The 19761-nt window shown below is 35.3% G+C and overlaps 1 protein-coding gene across 6 annotated transcripts in view; it reads left to right on the top strand.

Moving 5' to 3' along the window:
* MBNL2 (muscleblind like splicing regulator 2) overlaps positions 1 to 19761 on the top strand; it is a 156701-nt gene that overhangs the window by 118432 nt on the left and 18508 nt on the right. Inside the window, exons 6-9 of one of the 6 annotated variants that reach the window (XM_004467570.5) lie at positions 3590 to 3643; positions 4271 to 4424; positions 11562 to 11597; positions 12878 to 12972. In XM_004467570.5, the coding sequence (XP_004467627.1) occupies positions 3590 to 3643; positions 4271 to 4424; positions 11562 to 11597; positions 12878 to 12972 (339 nt within the window). The remainder of the gene's footprint in view (positions 1 to 3589; positions 3644 to 4270; positions 4425 to 11561; positions 11598 to 12877; positions 12973 to 19761) is intronic. The other 5 variants (XM_004467573.5, XM_004467574.5, XM_004467576.5 and 2 more) reach the window with 5 other exon arrangements.

Raw genomic sequence — 19761 nt, 5'->3', positions numbered from 1 at the left:
ATGCATGAAGGTTACTGATGTCAGTCTATTTGGTAACCAGAGTTTCTTGGATTGCTACACCATGCCCAGATTTGAAGTTCGGAAATTTCAGGGGCTCTTGCAGCATCTTCAAAGGTAACCCAAGAAAATGTAGTTTCAAACAAAAACCAGCTACTTACAGTGACATCTGTCATGGCTTTTTAGTTGAAGTGAGTTCATTTGAAACCAGCCTAGGTGCAGTTGGATAAAGTCATATGAAAACTTTTTTTTTTTAACCTAAAAGAACAAACAGAAATAATGAATGCAGTTAGAAGATATTAATATTCCTTCAGCTGGGTTCTACATCTAAACCCAAAGAATTTCTGCAATACAATTTTTTTTATCGTCCAGGGGGATTCCCCTTTCTTTTGATCAACAGGACCCTAAAAAGGAATTTAGAGCTTTCATTCCAGAAAAAGAGACATTTAGTCCAGTAGAGCCTTATTCCTTTACAAAACCTCTTAAAACATGAGCATCATCCATGCCAGAATTTTTAAAATGTGAAAACAAGCCAAACAGGGCTTCTCTTCGGTAGTTTTAACACAAAAGACATCGGATCTTAAAGCAAATAGTCTTTTTTCACACACCACAAAATGGGGCAACACAAGAAGAGAACTGTTTTCTGAAAGGAAACAAATCAAGCTGCTATCAGCTGGATAGATTTCCGTTGTTCAAGAAAACATGTAGGACTTTGAATTCCATCCTTCCTTCCCATATCCTTTAATTCCACATTAAAGTGACAGCTGTGACTGTTGTTGTCAGTTTCCTGACCCCTCAGATTTGGTCTTTGCTTATAAATGCCTGGTGTGGGCCCTTGCTTTGCTTGTCTTTACCCACCGTTAAGTCCCTGAGCCAGAAAGAGAAAAGCCTGGCTGTATGAAGGCTTCCTCCTACTCATTCGCCCATTTGCAAAAGTTGTAGTGGTCCTAGAAGGGGGCAAAGGAACAGAAATATTGGAGAGGCCTGCAAGAATGGACACTAAGTGTTTGGCACATAGTAGGCGCTCAATTTACGGAACCTCTTTCTTTGCATTGACACCTGAGAGAGCTTCCAAGAACCACTGGGCTTGGTAATCCCTAAGGTCGGTTCTGAGCCAGAAGATCTTTCAATAAGAAAGTGTGTCAAACTGGAAATCTGTATGCTGAAAAAACTCATAGTATAATTATTAAAACATAGATTTTTTAATACGTCCTATACAAGTGCTTCACAGTGTGCAGTGTACAGGTTATTCGTAGGTACCCTGCACTCCAAGAGTCTAGTGTTTACTTGTAAAGTCAAGAAAAGATGAAAGACTTTCAATAAAGACACTTCACAATACAGAATGCTGTCCCTGTCCTGCTTAATTTAGAGCTCTCAGTTTCTTTACTTTCCTGAGAAAGTAGAAACTTTCTTAGAAATTTAGTTTCCTCAGACTAGGAAAAAAAGAACAATTACCCTTCCAGGCGATTATCCTAAGGATCAATATTAAATATTTCTTATTCTACTTGGAGATTTCATTAAATGGAGCCTTGTTAATCAAAGTTTTGTTTGAAAATACCAACCATTGGAGACATAATCAATCACTTTTCCAACCAGCATGTTAGAAAAGATCAACCCAAAGGAGAAATAGATTCATTCTATAATTCTCTATGTACTTGAAGAGTGAAGGGAAAAAACTTGAGTCCAGAAAGTTGAGGTGAGGCCAAAATGATTTGAGCTTAATCATCCAGTTAATTTTCTTAGCACGCTATATGAGAACAGGCTTATTAGCCTTATTTAGTTAATAAAAACTTCAAGATAAGTAAATTAATTAAATAGCGTGCTTTATTTAACAATGTAAAATTATATAAAGACGAAAGTTGTTGTTCAGTGGTATCATGGAAGTTACATGATGGTGAACTTATATTTGAGGAGAGAATATCTAGTACACATAAGCTTTCTTATTGTGGGGATGTCTGTTTTTTATAAATGTTCACTATTCTACTTTCAGAACATGTACTTCACATTTGATGGCCTCTACCTTAACTGCTTTCTATAACATGTTCTATAATTCTAAATCTCCTGTCTATTTTTTTACCGCTGCTATTCTCTCTTTTCCCTTCCATAGTGCTTTACCTTATTTCCTATCATCTTCATTCTTTAATCCTGAATCATCAAATGGTGATGAATAATCCTTTATTTGCCAAGGAAAATGTAATTATTTGTTTCTTATTCTTAGGGCTAAGTTCTATCCCATTTTATTTCAAATGCCAGAATTCCACATCAGAAATTTAGGATATAACATTAGTATTTACTAGAAGAACCTTAAGGATTTATCTATTGTGCTAAATATACCAAAGGGGTATTTCTTTTTTATGTGCATTGGAGCTATTCCTTTGAACTTCTTTATTTTCACAGAATTCCATCATATAATTTTTAGATGGTGACAAAATTATCAAGAAATAGGAAAATTTTTCATTGTGGTCTAAAGCAATCAATATTTGTTTTTATAGCAGCTACTTAAAGGCAACTCTCTGCCCAAAAGTATATGTTAAAGATATTTTAATTTTAATATTTCAAGAGTTTTTGCTATTTTTAGCTGTTTGCTATTTTTAGCAGTTGTACTTAACTCTAGCCAAGAGTTCTACATTCTCATTAAGTGGGTTGGTCACTGATCATAGCTAAAAGTACAAATGGAATTACTAAATATAAAGAATTTTGATACCCGAGGACACTGAACACCTTTTTAAAGGGTATTTTCTTAGTGTAATCAGGTAAGTTGTTTGAGAAAAATTAAATTATAATTGCAAATGTAGTAGAAAACTTAGAATGGATGATAAGTTAGTCATCAGAGACAGTATAATAGAATAAAAATGGGAAATTTTATAAATTTACTATTCAAATTCAAAACTTATTAACCTTGGAAACTTATTCCATACTGCAAAATCCACACTAGCAGAGTGAAGAGAAGAATTGAGACAATTATGCACATGATTCAGACAAAAAATAAAGATGCAAACCCAAACAATTTTGCTTAAATAATCTTGTGTTTGAGTATTTTTTTGCCTGAATTTTTGTCTCTGTTTGCCACTTCATTTTGTTAGGTAGATCTGAACTAAAAAGTTGTTTTTATACAATTTTTCAACTTGGATTTTATACTAATTTAATGCATTCGTTATTTTATATTTGAAAACTAACTTATCAGAAGTTCTCCAATCCTGTGTCCCTTAAAAGTTTTGCATTTTTTTCTGAAGCAATATAAGAAATGCTTATGGTGTGTATGCAAGCTGCTTTTTTAATTAACTTTCCTGAATTTCAAACATCTATATTTTACTCTCTTATATGCTTTTAACTAAGGTATAGTAGATGCATTTTTTGCTTCAATACTAATTTAAGGTGTAATATTCATTTCTTTAGAGAACATTTTTGTTGTTGTGCATGCCTAGTGTTTTGTACGTTGTATATTGCATTCAGAATATTTTTTTCCTTCTCACCTATCCACAATGCAATGCCGTTCCCATGATGCACCTCTGCTTGCTGTTTACCTGTATGTTAATTCGCTTGAATCCCATTGGCCCACTGCCATCATGTGCTCGCTGCCTGTTATTAAAAGACTCAGTCGACTGCCAAAGCAATGAAGCGACCTCTCGAAGCAACTGTAGACCTGGTACTTTGACCTTTCACCTTTCGCTTTGCATGTAGCTTTTCAGAGAACCATCTGAGATTTGTATTACTTGTAAAATATTGGTTGCAAACAATCATTACTATTAATTTATGAAAAAAGTCAATACGGTGTTTAGCCATCTCATTTTCATATGCAATATGTGAAATAAATTAATCCTAACAAATTTTAATACCTTTTCCAAAAAAGTGAAGCAAACTTATATTACTTGGCTCAGAAAATGCTCATTATAATTCTTATTAACCTTTCAATTCAAGAAATTACCATTTAGTTAAAGAAAAAGAATAGGTATTAATAATAACGCAAATGGTTTTTTCCCCCATAGAGTAGTTTAACTCATTTTAAAAGCTGAAGCCATTTTTTGTGTTGCTTGATAGTTTTTCTTTTCCTTAGTTGAGATGCTACCATTTTGGGTTACAGAAATCATGCTTTTGCTCTCAATAACAAATTCTCACTCATTTTACATTGCCGCTGTTTAAATTAAGGTGCATGGCAAAGGCATCTTCTTAGCTGTCATTTTTTAAAAGAATGTTGCAGTTGATTATCTCTGTGGACACTGAATGTGTGTTTACTTGAAGTTATACATGTCTTATCAAAATTCTTCATTTATAGGCTTTTCCTCCTGGTGCTCTTCATCCTTTACCAAAGAGACAAGCACTTGAAAAAAGCAACGGTGCCAGCGCAGTCTTCAATCCCAGCGTCTTGCACTACCAGCAGGCTCTAACCAATGCACAGTTGCAGCAACACACCGCATTTATCCCAACAGGTACGTGCCCTTACCGTTCAAGTCCTGTGTTCGTGTGCCTTTCTGGTCATGTGCTTTCTTCTCATTCCTTTAAGCTGTTTGGTGGCATCTAGTTTGCTTTTAAAGGTACAATACAGCCTGAAATTCATCATTGTCCTAGCTCTCTAGATGTATTTACATTGCTTTGAACGACAGCTAAAGACTGTTAGGATTCTAAAGCCAAATATTTTATAGAGTTAAGTGACAGATTTAATCCAGGAGAAACAAAGAGCAGTTAGGGCTTTTGGTTTCTTGTGTTTACACAAGCCGTGTAAAATTGCTTATGTAAATGAGACCATTTCTGTGTGACAACTGAAATTTGTCGTTAACACTTAATGACCTAAAAATAGCAATTAAAGTAAATACTAACCTTTTTCTTTTCCTATTCAGAGCACTAAAAAGAAAGAAAGAAAGAAAAACTAGGCTATTCAAAATAGTGATCTCTCCTCATTTTTATATTCATCCTCTCTTTCTCCATCCTTCTCCACTTCCACCAAGTTCACAAACAAATAAAGAAAACTCTTATCCTCGGTTTCTAAGTCAAGCCTGATAATATTAGGGGCTGAGGTGCATTAATTTCATCATTCCACTAAGAGAGCAATTATATTAATTATAGCATCTTGGAGTTTAAAGGGTTCTTAGTGATCTGCTCATCCAAATGACTGTTTTACAGATGAGAAAACTGAGGCCCCCTAAACAAGGAGTGACTTCCCAAGGTGGCACAACTAATAAGAAAAAGACCTAGAATCTAGTTTCCCTATGGCCAGTCCAATTCACACAACATTGCACCACTGGGCCTCTGATTATGGAATCCATGGAGTTCTTTAGGGCATGGCATCAAATATCAGATAAAAGGGAAGAAACGGTGCAGGGCATAGCATCCCTCCCCCTTTTTTTACCCACTGCCTTGACCCCCACATACACATATACGCACACACATACACAACAAACACAAACACATACAATCACCGCAAATCAACTGTGATTTTGCCCATTTGGCCTGTGTTATAACTAGGGAGTAATTTAGGCCTTAGTGGGAAGTCCTTTAAGTTCTTACTTACTAAATCGAAATTATTCATCCCATGGTAGTAAGTTGAAGTTAAATATAGATGAATAACAATTTTATTAAAAGTAGCTCATTGATCCTAATTCATCTGGTTGGGCTTGCAGTTAATTTCCATTTACTTAAATACTGTAGCACACCAATTCACATCAGAAGGAGTTGAACAAATATTTCTGTGATATTCTTTGTATAAAACCTAAACTTTGAAATGAATTTTTAACCTGTTAACAACATTTATTATAGTAAAAATATAAATGATGTTAGTAATGATGTTAGTAAATCATCTTTAGGCTTAGTCTTCTTATTTAGTTCTGGACCTATTTTACAATAAACCCATAGACCTGAAGAGTGAGATCTCTAATTCAATACTTATTGGGGCTTCTCACCCCATTAAAATCTTAATTAGTGACATTTCAGTGTAGCTATAGTACAGCAGTGTTTGTGCTTGTAATCCATTTGAAATAACATATATGGAAAATAATTACTGGAAGGTAGAGCTACCCTGAGATCCTGAGTAATTTCTACAAGTGCCTCTCAATATATTTTTTGGTTACTACATATTTTAATAGGAAAAAAAGAGAAAGAAAAATAAAGAGGGTGGGGGGGGGACACAAAAGGACAGGTCTGGTTCTGAACAATGGGTACTAATGCCACTACCATCTCCTGGGAATGCTGTGAGACCCTGGAACTAATCTGTGCTGAGACTTAAAAGCACTCTTAACTCATATTTAACACCACAATCCAGTAATGACTGATTTGTTAAATCACTGAAAGAATCCTCCTTCCAAAATACTTTACCTGGAAACCATTTAAATATTTTAGAAGCAAGAGTGAATAACACCCTTATGCAATGACCTGATTTTTGTTGATGAAATTTCTGTTAGTGTAGATGTGCTGTACTGGCTCCTGAGGTTGTGTACTTCTGCCCTCTGCTGGATTTTGTAAGAACTGCTTAAATGTTTCCAGCAACACTGGATTCAGTCAGTGTGCTTTGGGAGATGAAAGTTGTGTCCTATGTAACCCACTTATTTTCTCAATTAGAAGTGTTTCTTTCCATCTGTAACATAGTGTAAATATCGTAGAGGACAGAAACGCTCATGTTCTGAAATGGCATTTCGACTTCTAAGAAATTTTCATGTTTCTCTTACATGATGAAAGAGAAAATATAGGACCTTGTACTTTAAAAGGAAATTAGCAGAATTTTTCCCCCACTCAAATCCATACCAAAAATTTCAGTGTTCATTTTAGCTTGAGTTTTCATTTCAGGCTTTCTTTTTCATAAGCCACATTTTCGTACTCGTTTTTTAAATGATAATGATAACCTAATTATTATCATTATTGTTTTAAATCTCTGAAAATTAAGTAGTTATACTCAAAAATATTTTTGCAACTTCGTAGATTGTGGACCCATTATTTTTAAGCTGAGAGGTTTTTTCTGTATATACTTTCTTTACCAATTACCATAAACATGAAACAAAGTATTATGTGTTTTCCTGGAGGTTATTCTTTATTGTAAGGTCATGCGTAGTGAAGTTTTTGATATGCTGCTAAAATTCTCCCACTGACACAAAGTGAATTTAGAGGAAGATTTAGGAATTCTGCCTCCAGGCTATAAAGATAGTAATATAAGATATTATGTAAAATCTGGGATTCTTCTCCAAAACCATGCTAATACAATTATCGCTCTAGTTGGTACCCTAGCATATTTGCAGTGGGTGGGAGTTTTCTTTTCTTCTTTTTTTGATAGGGATTATTTTAACCTGGTAGTTATAATTTTTCTTGGCTATGTTAGGAAAGTGGTAAAAACCACACACACTTACAAAAATAGCAGCATAATAATTCTTGGCATTTTTCTGACAGGTTTATTCTGAGTTACTGTAAGTGTTCTTACAGACATTATTTCATTATTTTTCGTGATAGTACGATTCTTTCAGTGACAGGCATAATTATTCACATTTTGCAGATGAAAAAACTGAGGCTCTGTCTACACTGACAACGTGGATTACATATTTAATGGAATTATCCAGACAATTCTGGCTCATAGATGCTAGAGTTGAAATATTTCTGTATTGGGGCAGAAAACATTTGGGAAGATTTACTTAATAGAATCATTGCCATAGGTAGTAAATGCTTCAGCCAGTCTGAACAAAAGATGATCCAAGGAATCCCTCCTGATTTATTTCATTATATTAGAAATACATGAAAAATAGAACAAGATTAAAAAAGGCCAGCCCAGATGCTACCTAATGATGAGAAACAATAAATGTTATATAAGGTTCTCACATAATTTGATGGAAGATTTATCAATGTGTAATGGAAACAGCATCTACATAGCCATAGCCAAAGGGGCACTAACCTATTTATTCATTCAGTTTAGCAGACGATACTTGTAAACATAATATGTGCTGGGTTCCAGAGCTGGTAAACAAAATGTTCAGAACTAAGCAAAAACCAAATATACTTCAAGCATTAAGGGCTGCCCTAGGATTATGAGCAAAGGTTTATGAATGTGAAGGAGAGGAGACAACATAGTCTGCCTTCAGCATGCGCAGCAGGAACAGTGATGAAGGATATGAAGAAAGAAGACTTGACCATGGAGGGGAAATTTGCTAAAGACTTTGAAAGATGAGTATGATTTTGCCAGTTGGGGAAGAGCATTGCAGATAGGGGAAGAAGCATGGATGGGATGGAAAGAAAGTTTTTGAGTAATAAAAAGTTGTTCATTATAGCTGTAATGTGGAGTACATAAGAGGTTTGCGGGGACAGTGGAGGATAATAGTGGAGTAAGAAGGCAGAAATGAGACTTGAAAAGAAGAGCAGGAAAAGAATAAGGCAGAGATTGAATAAGACAGCCACACAGATCGCAAAGGCTGGGTATTTCCAATATTCACATCACTTTTAGACCATGTAGAAAAAAGAGGAGGCCTCATAAAATAATTTGGTTTAGCATTTCAGCCACATTCTAGAGTGAAGGCAAAATGACATGACCAGTACTAGTCCAGTATGGCTACTGGAGCTACTGTTGATTGTTTGTAATACCAATAGCATTCATATTCATGACACAAGAAAGCCCTCTAAGGAAGTCCTTCATTGGAATGAAAAGGAATGAGAGAAGATTTTTATAGGGATAAATTTGAAACCACCATGGTTGATTTTTATATTAAATAATACACAAACTGTGTACTTCATTCATTTTTAGGAACAAATTTCACCCAACACACCTCTCACTAATGATTACGAACGTTCATTCAATTCCTTGACCACCTGCCACGTGCCCCATAGACTAGGCAGACATGATCTCTTCCCTCACAGAGTTTACAGGAAGAAAGACAGGTGTTAAGTATATCTCCATAAATATCATACATGTTCAATAAGAGGTTTAAAATAGAAAACTCGTTTAGACAGCAAGGGAGGTTTGAAAAAGAGCAATTGAGCAATTTTCTAAGGAAGTGACATATAACTTGAGATCTGAAAAATAGAGAGCGTGGGGCAAAGAGTAGTATTCTAGGGACAGAGGACAGCATGTGCAAAACCCAAAAGAAGAAAAAAAGTTGTAATGTGTTCCCTTCAGAGAACCGAAAGGCTAATCTGTCTGGTCATGGTGCCAGGGAGAAAGGATGAGGTAGTCAGAGGATAGATTGTAGAGGGGATTTTCTGCTGAATCATTTTCATCAGAAGAGTGACCAGACCTGCCTTTGGAATAGTTTATTCTGTCAGCAGACTAGAGAATGAACTAAGAGGAAAAGCAGGAAGACCAGTTAGGGCATTATTGCATAGCCAAGGCTAGAGATAGTGAATCCAGGAGTTGAGAAGTGGTGGTGGAGATGGACAGGCAAATGTAAGATGTATTTTAGCAGCAGAATTGCTTTTGCTTGTTGATGAGTTGGACCTGGGGGATTTAATGAGAGAAAGTGGTGTCAACCTAGGTTTCAATGTGGGCTAGCACTGCTGGAGGTATGGTTATAGCTACCTAGTATTTACTGAGGTGAAAGAACACATTTCTGTGGAAAAGATCAGAGTTTGAACATGTTAAATTTGAGACACTTGTTCAATATCCAAGTACTGAGGCCAGCTGAGCAGTTAGATAAAAGGATTTGGAGCTCAGAGGAGAGCTCTGAGCAAGGTACATAAATTTGGAAACCATGAGCTCATAGATAGTATTTAAATCCATGGACTGAATGATATTCCAGAAAAGTGTAGAGTAGATTAAAACGGTCTAGAACTGAGTTCTGAAAAACCAGCATATAGAGTTCAGAGAAGGAAGAGCATCCAACAAAAGAGCCAAAAAGGAGTTGCCAGGTTGCCATAAAGATATTTGTGTGTGTGTGTGTGTGTGTGTGTGTATTTGTGTATGAAATTTGTTGTCAGAGACTCCAAGGGAAAAGGGTGGTTTATTATGGAGGGAATGGCAACTGCTAATCCCACTGAGACTCAGGAACAGTTATATGAAGATAGAAGAGTGTCTACTGGTTTCCACAATATGGAGGTCTTTGGTGACGTTATCAGCTTGAGTGGAGAGGCAAGAACAAAAACCAGATTGGAGAGGATCAAAGAGTGAATGGGGGTAATGAAATGAAAAGTCATGTGTAGGTAAATTTCCAGAAACTTTGTTGTGAAGAATATTAGAGAGATAGGACTGGAGAAAAATGGTGTCATGAAAGGTATTTTGAGGTGTATGTGTGTGTCCATGTGAGTATATGTTTTAAATAGGATATACTGGCACAAGTTTGCTGAAGAGTTCAGTTGTAGTCCAGCTAAATAACCCCCTTTTCTAACTAGATAATAATGTTAGCTGATCAAGTGTAGACCAGGCAAGAAGTATCCCTCAGGTGTGAACCACCCAGCAGAGAGGAAAAGACTTACACATCTCAGATTGTAGAACCCTAAGTAGGTAGACCTGCATTCGTTAGAAATTAATCCTCTGGCACTTACATGAAGCTCAATTTTCAGTTATTTAAATCCTTATATTACCTTGATTTTCATTCTAAAGAACTGGACCAAAGCAGATAATTCTTCAGAACTTTCAATGTATATTTTTTTCAGTCTTCCACATGCGTAAATATTCATGCTTAGATTTTTCTGGTCAAGTACGTTAATAAGATCACCCTCAGGAAAGGCAACTACTCCCAGGAAAGGGCTGAAATCCCCCCTTCAAATGCCCCACTTCCCCACTTAAACAATATCTTGCAATTTACTAGTTTTGCCAAAGGGCTCCATCAAGGATCACCTTGTAGCAGCTATGATAAAAATCCCTAGCTTCGGTGCCTACTCAAGCCCAATTCTGCTGCTTCTATTTAGATTCTATTGCTAGTTACCATTCCTTTCTTGTAATGAATCTAATAGCTGAAAATAAATCACATAATTATCTGGGTTATTCTGTCATAGGAATCTCAGTCTTCCTACGTAATTGCACTTTCAAGCAGTAATCAAAAATTCACCTGACTCTCAAGCATTTGATTTGGAGGATATGCAATCTTTATTATTTTTCATTTTTACATATTGTTGTTGACATGAAACATTTACCAAATTTAAAAAAAGCGAACTTATAATGTGATAAGGTCAGTATAATCAAGTGAATATAAAATCTGACCTGGATTTAGGAATAGAATTCTATTTCTAGCTTTACCCTTGACGTATACTATGCATGACCTTGGAGGAGTTACTTTGCCTCAGATTTTTCATCTGTAAAATACCCTCTCCCTACCTTGGTGCATTAACTTGATAATGCCTGTAAAATACTTTGAGGTCTTAGAGGAAAAGACACTACAGCATTATCAAATGATCAAATGCCATTCTTATTAGAATCATGCCAATGTATATGAATAGAAAATGTGAAAAGTTGTTGAAGGAGTGACATTTGAATAATATTTGGCTTAAAATAAGTCAGATATATTTGTGTCAGTACGGAAAATGTGAATGATCCTAAAAGAATGTGTTAACTAACCCTACTTATTTCTGGTTGTGCTTCAATCTCACTTTGAATGTTAACTCTAAACCGCTAACCTGTTTCTTTCCCTTTATTCACTTTTTTCCACCTACCATTGCATGACATGCAGGGTCAGTTTTGTGCATGACACCCGCTACCAGTATTGGTAGGTTTCAACCTTTTTTTTATTTGTCTTTAATATTATATACAATACCTTCACTTGCTGGAAATTTATTTCAGAGATGGTAGAAATACTTCAGGAAATGGTAGATCTGAAGGCTTATTTGGCTTTAGAGTTAACTTAAAGGTTCTTTCAAATGTACTTGCATATTTAAGAAAATGCCAATTTTAATGTGACCTCCTATGCTAGAACACCGCCACAAACACATGAAACTACAAGTTCTAGTCTGCTTTTATAATGATCTGTATTTTGTTTCTCTTTGTATTTTATATGGTTTAGCATAAAAGAAAAAGTTTACTTTATCAGAGAGGCAGGCTAATTTCATCAATGTTTTAAAGTTTCATAGTGGTGTGCCTTATCTCCTCTTTGCTGTGTGTTAGAGTTATCAGAGTTTCCCAGAAGTATTTATTTTTTTAAAAATTATAAATGGATGTATTTTTGAACCAAATGTCTTAACTGGCTTTTCTTTAAAATTTAAGTCCTGATAATTTGTGATGATTATTACTGCTTTAGTGTTCCTAGATGTTAAATTTTAATAGTTTATAGTTATCCTCACACATTTCAATGCCTTGGTACAAACTTAAAGTCTGTCTTTTGGACACATAGATTAGTTCCATTTAGAATAAAGAAAGATAAATATTGGCAAAATATGTCTGGCTATTTGCATTAAGTGCATTCGAATTTACATCAAGGCCATGATTTTTGTTCTACTGCTTATTGACCAAAATAAACCATAGTCCATAGCAATTCCAGTTCAAATAGGCACACACACAAAAAAATTTTAATTTAGTCACAGTTAATATCCAAGGATGTTCTATGTCAAATGAGGTCTACATATTGAGCATTTGATGTTTTAGATTGGTGATTAAAAATGACTGTCATATATTTTTACTTCATTGGACATTACATTTCACATTTTTTTTAGAAACAATCATTATTACATAATACTATATACTCTCAATTTGGAATGATCTATTGTTAGAAATAAAACGTTTATAAATACATCAACCAAAGTAATCTGCTTTGGCTTTTCTGGGAATCACTGATTATGTTTTAAAACTTCCTTTAATTGTACTTGTAATAAGCTATTTTCCCTTTTTTATTTCTCTCCCATGCTTCCTTGCTTTGCATTGTGATTGCATGCCATCTGCTGGTTTAACCCATGATGGCTTGCTGCTCTGATATTCACCATGCCAAAATACCACTTCTATTACCATAATGCTACACCCTCCTGTTCATTGCTCCCATGGTTCCCCTCCTGAAAGTACCCATGATGCACAGCGCTACGTCCGCCACTGTCTCTGCAGCAACAACTCCTGCAACAAGTGTCCCCTTCGCAGCAACAGCCACAGCCAATCAGGTTTGCTCCTTTTAAAGCTTTCTTTCACAAATCCCAAACTCTAAATGAGTGCTGATATTTAAAAAAAAAATTCTCGGTGAGAATTTTTTTTTCATGTTTATCCATCAAATTTTATTTTTTTAATTAGTTTATAGCAAGCATTTATGGACAGGTTGCACTTATTTAGAGTTAACATTTACTGCAAATAATGATGTAGCTATGTTTTGTGTTGCACTGTTTGTTTTCGTACCTAATATTGTGTAATTAACCTGACAGGCTTAAATCCCTTATAGTACAGCATTACCTATCCAGTGGTTTGTGAATTACTACATAAAAATTGTAAAAACACACCCATGGTTGTTTCCAAAGTGGCTATACTTTGATCCAGTTCATTCAGGCCCTGTTATCTATCGTTGAGGAAGAAATTCTCATCTTAGTAAAGTGCCCCCCTTTCCTTTAGTGTTAATTTGAAGTCTGAATAACTCATTAACTGTTCACCTTGGTCATATGTGCTCCAAAACTCACTTGGTTTCCACTTTAACCATCTGTGCAGACACTGGTGTAAGTTCCAAACAATACTAGAAGACCATGATGCCACTGGGTTCACAAAGACTGGATATAACCGACTAGGGACTTTTAACTGTTGTTGGTTTAATGCATGTGCCAGTAAGACAGTGGATGTACTCTTTCCTAGTGAGGGCCAGTTGCCTTTTTTTTCCTACTCTGTGATCACAGGCTGACTGTATCCTTCATCTGGGCCAAGCAACTTGCAAATTTGTGCTCCCAGTCTCGAGAAGAGTGTGAGGATGAATGGGCATAAGCTTTCACTTCATCTGGAAAAACACTTTTTCTGCATGCCTTTCCTTCGTAGAAAAACAGTTTTGATTTTGTTTTTAGTTTAGTGTTTGATTTTGTTTTGTTTTTAACTAAAAATCAACTGTGCTGGTAAAAGATGAAAGGGGATATAGGAGTAAGCTGGAAGGAAGGTCTGAGCTAATGGGAGAAGTTGGAGAAAAAAAAATCCAGTGTCAGGGCATAAATGGCAGATTCCAAACTGCATTCTGCAGGTTTGAAGAGCTAATTCACATTTCCTTCCACATGTTAGTGAATGAGAGAGTCCAGTGCTAGAGGGGTCATCCCTAAAAAGATAGGATGTAAGTGTACTAGAATGGAGGAAGGAAAGTAAAATTCCAGGACAGCTCCTAAGATGTGCTCTAAATTGTGATAAAGCAGGAAGAATGAGAAAAGAGGGAGGAGAGGTATGGGAGTAAGGAGAATATGAACAATTGACAATTCTTCAGCTCTTTACTCCCTATATCAAACATGTCAACTTACCCTCTAAGGAAAACCACTTCAATTCCCAAACAAAGATAATAAAGAATAGTAAGTGATAGGTTCTTTAGCTGAGAAGATAACAGAATCATGGAATTGGGGGAGGGGAAGGAAACTGCAATCTTCCATCTTTAGGTTTAAAGCACCTCTTTTCACTTGCTCAGTTCTTAAGGAAGCTGGACATCTGTTTCTTTTGTTTCTAAGTCCTGCCTTCTTGGACCATGTTTACATGAATTTTGACACTTTTTTTTTTTTTTTTTTTTTTTTACAGATTTCCTCATAAGAAAACACATTTGAAATATAGGATAACAGTAGTTGTTACAGTGGGATTTTATCTAAACTTTAAGGCAAATTAAGCACTTCTGCCTCAGAGATATTTCCTAGGAAATGAAAGGAAGCCAGATAAAGAAATACTCTCTATACTTCTTTAAGGAAAAATTTTTTAAGAAATCAGGCCTTTCTTTTATTTATGATAAACATTTAGTCATGTAGTATGCATTCAGTTTAGTGATTCTTTGATTTCCTTAGTTTCAAATTACCTAATTTTTAAAATATTTTAAGGAATTTTATTTTATAAAATTTAAAAAAAAGCGCTGTTTAAAGATTTTTGGTAGGAAAAACTTGAGAGATTGTGTATGTATGTGTGGGTCTGTGTATGTGAATCTGATATGTCACTTTAAAGCAGAATGTGACTGGTCAAGGAACTAACAAGTGTAATTTAATCCAAAGAAGTTAGTTAAAGGAGTACCTGGCAGTAGCTTCAAGAATCCAAGATCCATGTTTTGCAGTTGATCACATATAATTGTTGCTGGACTGTACCTACAAGATGAAGAAGAGAAATACTTTAGCAGCTCTTGATGAAGGTCTACTTGAACATGAAACCAAAGAAAAAGAAATCATAGTTAACATAAATTTTCAGATAGGATATTCTTACTGTGTTTCCAACAAGTTTTAAAGAGCAAACCAGCCACAAAAGAACTTGGAAATTCTTTTAGTGCCCAAGAATAGGAAACTATGAGAATTTTGATGACTGTAAAATGACAAGTTATCATCTTGCTAATATTTTGCCCTTTAGACTCAAATTGAGTCATACCCATGTGAACAGTTTGTCATTTAAATTTAATGAATCTCCGTTTCCTCCTTTGTAAAAAGAATAGAATTGAATGGCCTCTAAAGTCTCTTCCAGCTCTAAGAGTCAAAGATTTTTATAATCTATAATCTTAAAATAAGATTCATGATTCCATGACTATTCTAGACCCCAAGTATGAGATTATAAAGATAAAAACAAACATAATGGAAAACGGTGCTGATTATTTCATAATCTGGTGAATCCTGCCTTCTTTTTCTTCATTGAATGATCAGTCTTTAACACAAAATGTGGTAGTAGGGTTTTGACAGTTTTTCATTTAAAGTGATAAATTCAGACTGTCAGTTCAAATATTTCAAATCTCACAGGTATTTGTAATTATGATACAAGTCATTCATAGAACAAAGATGATAGACTAAAACATCCCATGTTAGCTCTTCTGGTTCTGCATTCCTTTATATGTTACTGAGGTCTGGCTAAAGCCACATGGTAAACCAAGTTGAACAAGAAAGAACTCTCTGAATTCCATTCTCAGGACATAATAAAGGTGTTGTCAATGAAAGTTTTAACAGAGTTTAAGATTTTAATTTGAAATGAATATTGACAAAATTCAGATACATTTGTGAAATATAAAATAATTCTTTGGTTATTTAGCTCTAGGTGTAGGTCTACAAAGAGAAATAACAATTAAAAATTTAGTAATAGTTATTTCTTGTTTCATTTAAGGTCTTGGGGCCTTAAATGAAAAGTTATAACTAATAATATTATTTACATACCACTTACTATTTGCCAACTACTATTCTAAGTGGTTTCTCTCATATAATGTTATATAATACATATGATATTATATATTTTATATGAAGGAGAAGATAGATATGGATATAGAAAATCACTTAATCCTTACAACAGTGTTATGAGATAGGTACAATTATCATCATCCCTATTTTACTGATGGAAAAACTAAAGCACAAAGGTTTACCATCTCAATCAAAGTCACACAGCTAGAAAATGGTCTTGCGGAAATTTAAACCCAGGCAGTCTAACGCCAGAGGTCTTTCTCTTAATCATCACACTCTGCTGCCTCTTTCCATAATTATAAACACACAAAAGTTGCTTCTTCTATACTAACGCTATTTTTTGAATGAGACTCACTAGCAACAAACATTATCTCCAAAGGTTAAAGTGGAGGAGTCCTGCTAATTTACCTCAACTAAGGTGACTCCTAAGCTGGTGAGATGAACTGAATTTGAACACACTTCAAGCTACTTATGTAATAGCCAGGTCATCCTTAGAAACCACATAGTTGATGTCATCAGCTCTGTGTGATAATATACCCAGGGTATATACTGAAAATTATGAATAATTTCTACACAAGTTATTCTACAGAAATTAGTCATTAGTCTTAGTAAAGCAGATCAGTGGGTTTCTTTAGCATGAGAGACTGCCAAAATTACTCTTCACCTCTGCTAATCATCTCACCATAGCTTATTAACAAGAAAAATTAGGAAAGTGATAGTATCAGATAAATCAGTCAATTTCAGAACAAAGGACCATAATGTGTAAATCTGGAGATGCTTGTATTGAAACAAATTTAATCTTAGACTATACATTAAAAGTGGTAGCGGTAAACACTTTTGTATATGGATTAACTAATTTTTAATATTATAAGAAATTTTATTTAATAAAATAAGTATAGATTAAAATTCCTTAAATTATGGTACTCTATTCTGTAATTAGTATTATATTTTTTCAAAACTAAATTCTATTTCAATGAGAGAGACAATAATTTCCAAATAAATATATGTTAAGTTTTAATTTCTTCATTTATATACAGAGAATATTCAACTTACCTAATGTCATCCTTAAAGGCCCAATTAAAATGCAATTTATATTCTGAATCTTTCCCTGAACCCCCAACTAGAAGTACATTTTCTGTCCTCTGAATTCTGTAAGGACTTTATCTGCATATCCCTTAAAGTATCACCATGAGATAGAAAGAAAAACAAATGCAAATGTGCAAAGGTGGGGAAGTGTAAAGTTTAGCTGGAGAAGAACTTAACAGTCTGATTGGTCAGAGCATCAGTTTGTGGAATGGGCTGCAAAATAGGTTTGATTCCAATTATGCAGGCACTTAAATGCCAGGTTCAAGGACTAGGCCCTTATTTGGCCACTGAAAGGTTTCAAGCAGGATAGGGACAGAAGCAGAACTCTAGGAAGCGTGAACAGATGGATTAGAGGTGGGAGAGGCTGCAAAGATCATTAAGAGGTTTTGACAAGAACCTAAACTGGGACAGTGGCAGCTGGCAAGTGGCCTACTTTGTGTTGCCTTTGCCTGTTACGTAGAATTACTTTTAGACAAAGAGAAATACAAAAACTATTTCATACTATGGCAAAAGCTATTCAAACAAGTGTCACATGGCAGTAAAAGAGATGTGGGCTGACATGAAACATTAGCCACAGGAAGGTACTTCTGTAGGACCTGACCTCAGTCTCTTCAAGGCCAGCAGCTTGATGGACTCACTGTTAAATACCTCCAGGGTGCATACACCTAAGGAGAGGCGCCTACTTCCTACCTAGATGAAACCTCTGACCTACAAAGGCTCAAAGAGTTCCCAGCATTTTACTTAAGAGGAGTCCCTTTAGATTTAGAGTGAATACATATTGTCCATGTCCCACAGTTAAGGCTATGAGGAAAGTGAGGGCAATTATTCATCTATTTCATTTTGGTTCACAAGTCTAGGCTAGGAAGAAAATTTCTTACAGATTGGATGTTAGGAATCTTTTTATGAAGTACCCCCAAATAGTGCCTTAAAAACTGATGAAATCAAATTATAATTCTGGCACCATTCTAACCAACACTGAGTCACATCTCCAAACAGTGATGATTTGTCATCAGAATCACGACCTCAAGGTCTTGTTGCCTCTCCCGAAAATGCCCCAAGGATTAAGCCCACTCAGCAGAGGTATGACCTTAGAAAGAGTGTATTGAAAATTAGCTAACAGTATATCATACACACATATTTAATAGAATACTTCATAAGTCAGAAGATTTCCAGACATGCCCGATATAATTTACTATATGTAGTAATAAATTCCTGCAGTAACTTTTAACAAAACATAAAATAATTACATGTAACCAAATTCATATATCATGCTTTGTCTGGCCTGCTATAAATTACTAAAGAGGAAGGAGAAAAGCTTAACAGCATCATACTTTACTTTTTCCTCACACAATTTCAAATCTATTTGTATATAGGTTCTTAGATATATAAGTAAATCTATACTTACCAAGAAATCTAGAGAAGTGAGGTTATATTATACTTCATCACTCATTTTAAAGAACTTTATAAAGCATCCATTATTCAATGCCATCTGTCTTGACTATATTCAGGCAAATGTAGGAGGCATTAAACATTCCCCACTATTCACCACTTGACCCATTTTGGGGCCTGTATTATGTTTCACAAGAAAAATCTTAATTCTGCAAAGCCCCAGTGTGGGAGGAGTGAGCTCCTGTCAGATCTCTCTCCTGAAATACACGTAAAGTGGCTGGCCTTTATGTATGGATGATCACACTGTAAAACACTCCTTTCTCACGTTTTGCTGGTTCCTGGGAACAGATTATAGAAAGCAGCTGGGCCCCAAGTATGCGGTGTTCCAAAAAGCAGAGATAGCAACTGTCAGAATCCAGCCCTTGTGAACAGTCCTCTGGGCTGACATCTATCTCAGCATTCTACTGCTGAGGTTGTTTAGCCAACGTTAACTTTTCATTTACAGTCTTACAATAGGGAGGGGTTCAGCAATGGATCTGGTTCCTTCAAATGAGGCAGAATGGGTACCTCCATTCTTTGTTTAGGAGAGTGGCAGGAGTGTGTGTTGGGGGTGGGGGGGAGTGCTGGGAAAGGAAGAAAGGAGCCTACTATATCTTTCTTCAAGTGAAAAAAAACAAACAAACTATAAAAATTGTGGTATTTGTATACAGTTGCCATCACTATTAAAGCTGCTTGACCATTTGAGTATAAAGTCCATAGTGTAATGTGGCTATGACATTGGAATCCAAACTTTTAAAAATGGTCATATAAACAACAAAAAAGGTGTGGTGGAGGGGTAGACATACTCGTCTGTCTTGGGTGGACTTGTATCATTGATGGGCTTATAGAAGCAGATTATTTTTGTCTCCAGGATATCTGCAAATAAGAAGACAATAGACCTTTTATTTTCCAGCCTCAGAAGCAACTGCTTTGCAGGACTACCATGAGGTTTAATTAATAAATGTATTTGTAGATTCTCCAAGGAAAGGCCAAGTTATGTAAATGTTGTAATCTAGTACATTTTCATTTTTCATGAATAATTTACACCTCATGGTGAGAAACTTGGGTAAAATTCTTTTG

The sequence above is a fragment of the Dasypus novemcinctus genome, chromosome 15 (assembly GCF_030445035.2).
Source record: "Dasypus novemcinctus isolate mDasNov1 chromosome 15, mDasNov1.1.hap2, whole genome shotgun sequence".
NCBI classification, from domain to species: Eukaryota; Metazoa; Chordata; class Mammalia; order Cingulata; family Dasypodidae; genus Dasypus; species Dasypus novemcinctus.
The sequence above is the reverse complement of the archived record's forward strand: the minus strand, read 5'-3'. Positions and strand labels throughout refer to the sequence as shown.